Genomic DNA, 11,534 nt, shown 5'->3' with positions numbered 1-11,534 from the left:
ACCCGCCTACATACACATCTATATACATTCACGCCCGCACACGCGCATATACCTACCTATACATTTCAACGTATACATACATAGACATATACATATATACTCATGTACATATTCATACTTGCTGCCTTCATCCATTTCCGTCGCCACCCCGCCACACATGAAATGGCACCCACCCCCTTCCCCCCGCGCGCGTTCACGAGGTAGCGCTAGGAAAAGACAACAAAGGCCACATTCGTTCACACTCAGTCTCTAGCTGTCATATGTAATGCACCGAAACCACAGTTCCCTTTCCACATCCAGGCCCCACATAACTTTCCATGGTCTACCTCAGACGCTTCACATGCCCTGGTTCAATCCATTGACAGCACGTCGACCCCGGTATACCACATCGTTCCAATGCACTGCATTCCTTGCACGCCTGTCACCCTCCTGCATGTTCAAGCCCCGATTGCTCAAAATCTTTTTCACTCCATCCTTCCATCTCTAATTTGGTCTCCCACTTCTCCTCGTTCCCTCCACCTCTGACACTTGTATCCTCTTGGTCAATATATGATCATGTGCGTGCGTTTCAACGATGGTTAATACGAAAGAAAATATATTGAATGGTGTTTCTCTATTATGCATAACCAAGGGAAATGAATGAATCCTAATAATCCTGATGCAATTCTAAATGTATAATGAAGTGCTTTTGGATTCATCCCTCAGCAGCGCCCATCCTCCACTGTACAGTAAGAACTGGGAATGTGATGAAGACTCTTCCCATTTTCTATCACGTAACCTTTATGATCTATTTTCCTATAGCTTTCCAACACTTTAGTCATTTTTGTTAATCTTTTTTCATAATTCTGAATTGGATTATTGAGTTAAACTGTTACAGGAAAAAAAGACATGCTGAGATTTTTTTCTGTTAATTTCATTAACCAATTTGCATATCATAGATTAAGTTAATCTTTCCGTACGACGGTACGACCCTTGATCACGACGTCGCGACGACCCTTGAGCACGGCGATACGACCCTTAGAAATACGACGACCTTAACCTTTGACCTGACCCATGGTCAAGGGCCAGGTCGTCATACGTAAGGGTCGTACCGTCGTACTCATGGGGTCGTATTGTCGTGGTAAAAGGTCGTACCGTTGTGATCAAGGGTCGTATTGTCGTGAATTTCCTACATTTGAGAATTTCTCAAATTTTCATTTTCAAATTCTAAAAACCACTTAACTTAGGACATGAGCCATAAGAGCATTTTCGTAGAGCACATCATTCATAGTTAACAGTAACCATTATCAATTGTCTTTAAGTCTGTTTTTCCAGACCTACAGCTGAAGATTGGCTTCCTTGTTTGTGGTTGTGTTTTGTTTGCATTGAACCGGTTTGTGTATGTGTGTGTGTGTGTGTGTGTGTGTGTGTGTGTGTGTGTGTGTGTGTGTGTGTGTAATAGGTACGGTAACCAAAGATGAGAAACATATCCTAGTTTTCCCCTCATGTACGTATGATGTGAACAACTTGCGCAATATTTCTTCACACACGAACGAACCTGAGTGTAGTTCTGTAATTTGCAAACAAACAGTTGGTTTCCTTAAGTCTTCTCTTGATATGGGGCTCTGTCGACAGGTTTGGGACGATGTCAACCCCCAAGGGTCTTTCACACACACACACACACACACACACACACACACACACACACACACACACACACACACACACACACACACACATTTCCGCAGCTCATTTCCTGCTGGGTGATATTCATACCGAGGCCTTCTGTCGTTCTGACCAATGCTCATTAGCACACATCTTCCCGAGGTGAACTTCATCGACCATCTTTGGAATCTGTCTCGGTCCCCTTGTAAGTCGATGCAATCCCCCCCTCTCGCATTTCACTTCTCTCATGACCTGTGCATCATCTCCTACTCAGGTAGGGTCCAAACCTCCGTTAGGCAAGTTAGTCACATAGATCAAGAAGAATTTCGGTCCCAGCACAGAACCTCGCGGCACTCCACCTGTTTTTACCTCAACCCCATATCGAGAAGAGGCCTGAGACATGCGTCTTTTGAGTCCCCTATCCACTGAGACACTTTCCGCCTCATTCTTGCCTTTTAATCCATCTGCTCGATCAGACTCCCATGTGGTACAGTGTCGGTTGTTTGGTTTGTGTGTTTTCTATGCGTATCTACATGTCTGTATGCTTGCTTTTGTGTATATTCTGTGTGTATTTACATGTGTGTGTGTGTGTGTGTGTCTGTGTGTGTGTGTGTTCAAGTATGTGCACATCTCTATGTATTTGTTCTTGTGTACATTATATGTGAGTATTTACCTATGTGTTTATGTAAATGTGTCTATACCCTTGCACAAGCTTTCTTCCACGTAGCCAAAGAAATCTTCTATCTCATCATCATAGTTCAATATGCATCTTACAGACTACCTGACCCATATATAATATCTTATCTCTGCAACTGTTTCTAGAATTATATTAGTACAAGCTAATGCACGCAGTTCTATGAGAGAGCAAATAAATGATAATCATAATGATAATAACCGAAAATAAGAAGTAGAATGCAAAGCGCACATAAACAAGCAGAATGATCAACACAAGAAAATGTTAGAAAAATGTGGGTAACATTGCGACCTACCTTCTACATGTTGGCCAACCTTAAAGGTCAAGATACCCATCTTATCATTGGGATTTTCAACTCAGTTGTTATTGCCCAACTGACTGCTTGATAATAATAATAATAATAATAATAATAATAATAATTATAATAATAATAATAATAATAATAATAATAATAATAATGATAACAATAATAGTAGTATTAATAACAATAATGATAATAATAAAAATACTAATAATGATAGTGACAGATGTGGTAGTTTTGATATTAACATCATTGATAAATAATAATGATAATAATGATAACAATAATAATAATAATAATAATGATAATAATAATAATAATAATAATAATAATAATAATAATAATAATAATAATAATAATAATAATAATAATAATAATAATAATAATAATAATAATAATAATAATATAATAATGATAGTAATGATAATATTAACAATTATAATTTCAGAAATCAAATATGATGATATATTCTGTGATTAGAAAGTCTCATCTTAATCAGTCATAGATAACACCTGAAACCCTTACTACTGATTTAATAAGACTATCCCTTAAACCCTTAAACCCTTAAAGCTGATGTAATAGAACTACCCCTTAAACCCTTAATGCTGACTAAATAGAACTGCACCTTAAACCCTTAAAGCTGACTTAATAGAACTACCCCTTAAACCCTTAATTCTGACTTAATAGAACTACCCCTTAAACCCTTAAAGCTGATTTAATAGAACTACCCCTTAAACCCTTAAAGCTGACTTAATAAAACTACCCCTTAAGTCCTTAAAGCTTATTTGATAGCACTATCCTTTAAACCCTTAAAAGATGACTGGATAACCTACCCCTTCAACCTTTAAGTAACGAGACTGATGGAACAAGATAATCTAAGCATTGTCTCGCTCCTTGAGACTGTGTGTGTGTGTGTGTGTGTGTGTGTGTGTGTGTGTGTGTGTGTGTGTGTGTCGGGCACGCCCTTCCTACCTTGCAGGCAAGCGAGGCTGAAGAGAACGCATCAGAGATATTGTAGGGACGTGACGGAGAATGAAGGTCGAACATGGATCCCCACGTATCACTGAGTGAGAGATAAAGAGACAAAGAGTGAGACAGAATACCTGCGAGAGACAATTTGATTGACAGTAACGTAATTAACATGTGGATTCGTACTCTAATTCTGTCTCTCAAGAAAGAGACAGAATATCTGTGAGAGACAGTGCATCTTATGACAATATTGTAATTAAGATGTTTATTCTTACTCTTCCCATCATATCGGTATTCATCTAGTGCAGTGATTAAAGAGAAATTTGTATTATCTTGATTCAGTTTCTACAATGTGAACTGACAGATAAGCAGGTTCTTCATCTGTCTCTCCACACTGCTTGTCCTTTTCAAAATACACTCAAGTACAACACACAGGTGAAGATGTGTTCACGTTCTGTATGTATGTAGTGGTGTTGGTATGTTACTAGTGGTGCTATACAGTAGTGGTGCTGTATAGCAGTGGTGCTATGTAGTACTGGTTCTTTATAGTAGTAATGTTATACAGTAGTGTTGCTATACAGTAGTGGTGCCATATATCAGTGATATATAAAAGGGAAGCTATATAGTGGTGGTGCTATGCAGCTTTTGGTTTTATAAATAGGTGATGGTATATAGCAGTAGTACTGCACAGTAGTTGTGCTTTAGTGTTGCTATACAGTGGAGTGGGGATGTAATAGAATTACTATTGGGTGGAGGTGCTAAACAGGAGAAGTCTCATACGGTATTGGTGGTATACAGTAGTGGTGTTATACAGTAGTGTTGCTATACAGTGGTAGTAGTGTTGGTATACAGTAGCGGTGTTGGTATACAGTAGCCACAAGGACTCACCTGGTACTATACATGGAGGAGGGTCTCGGTCTACTGGAGCTCCGGTCACGGTATCTCAGGCCACCTGTGGAAGACGGGCTCCGTGAGTACGACGTCCACCTCCACCTGCACCACTCCTCTTACTCCGGCTAGGCTACGCAGACTAGGCTATTTAGGCTGGGCTACTCCTTTTACTCTAGCTAGGCTACTCAGGCTAGGCTACTCCAGCTAGGCTAGCCCTCTAGAACCCCTTTAGGCTAACCTATCTAGCCTAGGATAGTCATGTAGGCAACTCCAACCAGGATACCTGGGGAAAGTCACTTCCCTCCCTCCCCCCTTGCTTATTCCATCTATCCTCACACAAGAGAAACCTTGATTACCTTTCTCTCTCTCTTTTTAGATAAGAGATAACACGTGTGATAACACGCCTTGGCTTGACCCATCATCACCAGGGAGTGATAAAGAAGTTCATATAAACCTTTAGAGAGAGAGAGAAAAAAAAAGAAGAGATGATTCAATTCATTAAATCCAGCCAACTCATCAGAGGAAAACGTAGAGCCGTGTCATAATTAAACACTTCGTTAATGACCCGGCTCTTGCAATATGCGGGTTCCTAATTAATCTAATTAATCTAATTAATCTTTCGTGTATATTGAGCCTTTGATATTGAGAGGATGAAGACCGTAGCTTGCATGTCTGTGTGTTGGTTTTTCGCTTCGTTTTCTGGTGAGCAATATTTTTACCATTTTACCAGCAACCTCCTCCTGAAAACTAGGGAAATGCCGTATAGTTTGACACACGAAACTGGAAGGTGTGTGCGTGTGTGTGTGTGTGTGTGTGTGTGTGTGTGTGTTACGGAGAGAGAGTTATATACTTGCGTTACCCCGTCTCTCAACCTGGTTTATATTTTCAGTGTCTTTAACCCTATATGTGTTTACACACACACACACACACACACACAAACACACACACACACGCACTCAACCCACTAATAATGGAGCTTGATGTTTGGTTGTTCGGGAGTGTGTGATACTACAAGATGAGGTCATGAGACACCTCGTTATGAGGTGTCAAGTCGTTTGGCCATTTACACCAGGCCATTATTCTGGCGTGATAAGAACAGCGAGGTTGATGATCAGTAAGGCGGATATATATATATATATATATATATATATATATATATATATATATATATATATATATATATATATATATATATATATATATATATATTTATATATATGTATGTACCCTCCAGTCGACCAGTATAACGAAGGGAAATGATATGTTCAGCATGAACATGCAGGTGTTCTTAGAGGCCCTGTAGACGTTCAAGTGTTATGTTCATGAAGATAAACCTGCTCCAGCTTCCCAAGATATAGTTTCGAGTAAAGGAATGAGGAAGAATGAAATAAAGAAAGAAGGAAAAAAAGAAAGAAAGAGAGAAAGAAAGAACAAGGATTAGGCTTTAGAAGAGAGACGGAAGAGGTGACAGATATTGTTTGAGTGTTATATCATCAAGCGTATAAGACTGTGAGGTCATACGTGTGTGTGTGTGTGTGTGTGCATAAGACTGTGAGGTACATACGTGTGTGTGTGTGTGTGTGTATAAGACTGTGAGGTACATACGTGTGTGTGTGTGTGTGTATAAGACTGTGAGGTACATACGTGTGTGTGTGTGTGTGTATAAGACTGTGAGGAACATACGTGTGTGTGTGTGTGTGTGTATAAGACTGTGAGGTACATACGTGTGTGTGTGTGTAAGGAACGGCACAGCCAGGGAGCGCTGGAGGATAAGGACAGCCAACACGAAGAAGGTGAACGCTTCCACGTCTCCAGCAACACCAAGACGGAGGGGGTGGAGAGGCTATGCTTGGGGCCCCAGGCATGAAGCAGTCGTCAGAAGCGATCGTAAGGAGAGGCTAGGGAATTATTTCTGGGTTGAGCTAAAGGGTCGGTCTGAGATTGAGAGAGATTGAGATTGAGAGAGAGAGAGAGAGAGAGAGAGAGAGAGAGAGAGAGAGAGAGAGAGAGAGAGAGAGAGAGAGAGAGAGAGAGAGTGTCAGATGAAAATTCTTGGGACAGCGTTTCGTTCAAGCTGGTGACGACACGGAGTCACTCGGGAAGCCCACGTAATGCCAGAGGGAAGATGAGATGTGGAGTGCCAGGTTGTCATGTCATGAGTGAGTGAGTGAGTGAGTGAGTGAGTGAGTGAGACAGACACATTGCATGACCAAGGGGCAGTCAAAAAATAAGGGGAGGGACGAGACGTGCGAGAGAGACGTGAGTAAAGGTGAGAGATGTCAGAACCGTCTCTCTCTCTCTGAATATTCACATTCATCTTACGCAGGGGGGAGAGAGAGGAAGACACGTGTGGGGGGGGGGGGGGGGAGATTGACACAGCGACATTGGCGAGTTCGACACTCTGCCTTAGACGAAAGAAGATGTGAAAGAAGGAGGGGGGGGGGGGGGGGGCGCTGCCAAGGCCTTCATTCAAAGGGTGTCTAATTTACCAGATGGAAGAAGGGCCGTTGCGATGGGTAAAGAGAGGGTTGACGGATCTACTTAAGGGGAGGGGGGTGAAGAGAGAGTCCTAACTCACCAGGGGAATAAGGAAGGGGTCAACTGATGACACACTAGGGTCCTGATTTTCACTAGACGAAGGACGGGGAGGAACTGCCACAGCTTCGGTTCTCACTGGACCAGACGGAGTCGAGGGGCGACCATCAAAGCGACACTCAAAGGGTCTTAATTCACCAGATAGAGGAAGGGTCAAGTGCCAAAGGGACAACCCCTAGTCCCTAATTCATCAGACAGAAGTGAAGGGACGTCTAACCTCTTCATTCAGGGGTTCTGATTCATCAGACGAAAGATGAGGGGGTTGGGGAATGACCGCTGGCAAGGGCGACACTCAGGAGTCTTAATTGACCAGACGAGGGAAAGGGTTACTGCTGACGCCTCACTCAGGGATCTTAATTGACCAGACGAGGGAAGGAGGTCACTGCTGACACCTCACTCAGGGATCTTAATTGACCAGACGAGGGAAGGAGGTCACTGCTGACGCCTCACTCAGGGATCTTAATTGACCAGACGAGGGAAAGGGTTACTGCTGACGCCTCACTCAGGGATCTTAATTGACCAGACGAGGGAAGGAGGTCACTGCTGACGCCTCACTCAGGGATCTTAATTGACCAGACGAGGGAAAGGGTTACTGCTGACGCCTCACTCAGGGATCTTAATTGACCAGACGAGGGAAGGAGGTCACTGCTGACGCCTCACTCAGGGATCTTAATTGACCAGACGAGGGAAAGGGTTACTGCTGACGCCTCACTCAGGGATCTTAATTGACCAGACGAGGGAAGGAGGTCACTGCTGACGCCTCACTCAGGGATCTTAATTGACCAGACGAGGGAAAGGGTTACTGCTGACGCCTCACTCAGGGATCTTAATCGACCAGACGAGGGAAAAGGGCGTGTGTGGGTGGTTGGGGGTCGGTAACTCTGAAAGCCTCGTTCGTGGGACCCAACTGACCAGGCAGAAGGAGAGGGGAGTAGGGGGGGGGGGGGGTCGACTGCGACAAGAATGACACGTATGGGTCATGATTTACCATTATGTACGGCAGGGTAGTTGAGGCTTAGGTCACCCTGTACCTCTGCCAGAGCAGCGGTGCTACTGCTGTTGCTGCTGCTGTTGCTACTACTACTGCTGCTACTGCTACTGCTGCTGCTGCTGCTGCTGCTGCTGCTGGCTTCAGATCTACTCTGGCCTCTACCACGCTCTGTATCTACTCCTCTGTCCACCACCCCATTATCTGAATCACCTTCATTATCTGGAAGAGAACCGAATCCCCCGTCATCAGGTCAAGAAGTTCAGGTCATTACATGTCCAGGTACGCTGCACACAGGTCCAGGTACCCTGCACACAGGTCCAGGTACCCTGCACACAGGCTCAGGTACCCTGCACACTGGTCCAGGTACCCTGCACACGGGCCCAGGTACCCTTCCTGCCTGCTGGCTAGGGCTGTGTCATGTGTCCAGATGACGAAGACGTGGATGGTCTGATGGTTCGTCGACCAATAGAGCATCAGTCACGACGACTCTTGATCGTCCTGTGTCTTTCATCCGTCGAGTCTCGTTTGCCTCAAAGAAAATGATGTGGGGGTAAGGGGGTTAAGGGGGAGAGTAAGCTATACTGCATTCAAATATGTCGATATAGATGGTCCTGATAACCTTCCTTCCCTTAGATAATAGGAATGACTATTAGAAAGCAGGTCTTAAGTTGATGCATAAGTGACCCCCCCTTCATAAAATGTCTAAATGAAAACGAGAAGAAAATAACAAAGAAGCATTTTGTTAATTATATAATTCTAAGCAAATAAAATATTACTCAAATAATAATCTTAAATGTGATAAGTAAAATTATATCAAGTTATTAGAACTGAAAGATAAAGCAAATATATTGCAAAGTTGCGACAGAATGATAATGAAATTCATGCCATTTAGAGAGAGAGGGAAAGAGGAAAGGGTCGACAAGACGAAATTACTCCAAATCACTCCAAAGCACTCAAAGAAAAGGTGTATGGGAGGGTCACTACAAGACACTCCAAGAAAAAGACAGGGGTACTCTCTTCAGAACATTTCACGACAACGAAAGAAAGGGGAGGAGGGGTTGGAGTATTCCCTCCAAAACACTTCAGGACATCGAGAAGGGGTAACCACTTCAAGACAACGAGAGAATTGGGGGGGGGGGGGTTGGTAATCATCCAAAACACTCCAAGGCAACGAGAGAAACTGGGGAGGAGGTAATCACTCCAAAACACTACAAGGCAACGAGAAGGGGTAAACGCTCCAAAACACTCCAAGACAACGAAAGAAATGGATGGGGGGGGGGGAGAAATCACTCCAAAACACTTCAAGACAACGAGAGGAGATAAATCACTCCAAAAACAATCTAAGACGACGAGAGGAAGGAAAGGGAAAATCTGTTTTTTCTTTTAAACCACTCCAAAACACGACCGAAATCACAACAGAACCCGTATCTAAGAACTGAAGTCTACACCAGACACGTCCAACCACCGTATGATCCGGGACCCACGAACTGCCGTCACGTATATAACAATAGGTCATTACCTTCGTCTGGTAAGGTCAATATTGACACGCCGCTTGACAGATAACTGTTTACATTGACCGCTATACAGGCGTGACTGGTGCTAATGACAGTTCTGACGTAAAAGAGTAAACGACCCTGCCATGTATTAAGAGGGGGGGAAACGTCTCTCAGTCACCCTCACTTCTTCACAGTGGCAAAATGTTAAGATTTAACTTGATGCGCTGAAGCCAGAGCCATATTGCGAGAGTGAGGTGTGGGGAAATATCAAAGATCGTGCACTGACTCCACGAAGGCAATATTGAGATATTGAATGATATTCCGTACGTGAAAATGTCAATATTCGTTTCGTAAATGTTAGTAGAAATGTGCTGGCATTTTTTTCATAGATCTATGACTAGTGAGGGATTAGATTGATTGCAGATAGTATCTTTGATGATGTAGATATATCATCCAGATGGCTATCTTTAATGATAAAGATATCTAAAGTCCACAGGGTGTAAATGTGTGAGATTTTCGCTTCTTTTACTTGTATTGTTTTTACGCCATTGTGTTCCTAATTATTTTACTTGGATTTCTGACTTCGGCAAATGTAAATAGGAAAGGCTTCCTATTTACCTAACCTAACCTAACCTTCCTCTTGTTGTTATTCTTTTGGAAAGTAATACAGGAGGGGAGGATTTCCACCACCCTCCTGGCTACCCAGCCATTGCGACGCGCAGGGTGTAGACTCTGGCAACGCTCCTTGACCCTCATCCCCAGGGATGTATTGCTCATAGATACTAACATGATTCAAAAGAAAAAAGATAGTCTTAGAATTGTGATAATGTCTTTGGAGCAGAGTCTTCCATTTACTGGCCTCGTCTTGATCCGCCAGACCCTACACGAATCGTAATCATCTCGCTCAATAGATAGAGATAGATAGATAAATAGAGAGAGAGAGAGAGAGAGAGAGAGAGAGAGAGAGAGAGAGAGAGAGAGAGAGAGAGAGAGAGAGAGAGAGTGTGTGTGTGTGTGTGTGTGTGGGCGGGGTAGGCGGTGTGTAAGATATACAGTTAGGACCAACACTCGCCCAAATTACAGGTACTCTCAATTCCCCTGCAGTTTCCAAACGACCGAAAAATCATACGGTCGTTTAAAGGAAATAACGCCTTGTGTGCACAATTACCGCAGTGAGGTGCGATAGAAGCGATTCTTTTTTCTTTTTTTTATTTGCGACACGAGAGATTCGCGCCGTGTTTGAATTCGCTAAAGAGCCAGAGTTCTTTCTGTGAATTTGCATATCAAACCTAATCCAGAAATGAGGGGAAATATACCCGTATACATGTGGTGTCCAGATCTGCGACGTGTGTATCTTCTAACTGGTGCTGTTCTGTTCGATACTGAGGGGGTGGTTTCGAACCCTGAGCCAGGCGTTAGCTAGATCGTGGTCACAGATGTGGGTCGCCCATGGGAATAATTAACTCCAACACGCCTCTGGTTTCGCACGTCTGCTACACTCAGGTAACCTTTAAAGGCTTCATTTTACGCATATTTCATGATGAAGAAGAATAAGAAGGTCAATTAGACACAAGGACGTCGAACCCACAACCTCAGATTAATCAGTCGACCGGCTGAACCCTCCAGCCACAACGTAATCACATTACATCAAAAAGGAAAAAAATCATAAAAAAGAAGATTCGATATTTTGTATTTCACTTGAACGAAACGAGTCTCGTGTTCAAGTTAAAAAAATGTGGACGAAGTTTTTTGATCATTTAGTGTCGATAAGCAGTGTAAACAAACTGTTCTCGTGATCGGTTGGTATAGACAGACAGCTGTTTATGTTCGGATCTTGTCTACAAAATTGTTCTTTTGATCATTTACTATAGACGAAAATGTGAGGAGGTTGGCAGAGATTGCTTGCGCGTGTCTGAAGGCGAGTGAGGTTAGCAGGAGTGAACCTGCGTCTTT

The 11,534-nt window shown here is 43.1% G+C and overlaps 1 protein-coding gene across 11 annotated transcripts in view; it reads right to left on the bottom strand.

The window, feature by feature from the left end:
- The window catches only part of LOC139759931 (uncharacterized), a 118,505-nt gene that overhangs the window by 13,468 nt on the left and 93,503 nt on the right, over positions 1 to 11,534 (bottom strand). For 9 of the 11 annotated variants that reach the window (XM_071682571.1, XM_071682569.1, XM_071682568.1 and 6 more), the window contains 3 exons: positions 8,083 to 8,304; positions 4,497 to 4,560; positions 3,612 to 3,702 (listed from right to left, as the gene is read on the bottom strand). In XM_071682571.1, coding sequence (XP_071538672.1) covers positions 3,612 to 3,702; positions 4,497 to 4,560; positions 8,083 to 8,304 — 377 coding nt within the window. The remainder of the gene's footprint in view (positions 1 to 3,611; positions 3,703 to 4,496; positions 4,561 to 8,082; positions 8,305 to 11,534) is intronic. The other 2 variants (XM_071682576.1, XM_071682575.1) reach the window with 1 other exon arrangement.

This window comes from Panulirus ornatus, chromosome 34 (genome assembly GCF_036320965.1).
Source record: "Panulirus ornatus isolate Po-2019 chromosome 34, ASM3632096v1, whole genome shotgun sequence".
NCBI lineage: Eukaryota > Metazoa > Arthropoda > Malacostraca > Decapoda > Palinuridae > Panulirus > Panulirus ornatus.
Note: the sequence above shows the minus strand (reverse complement) of the source record. Positions and strands in the feature narration are given on the sequence as shown.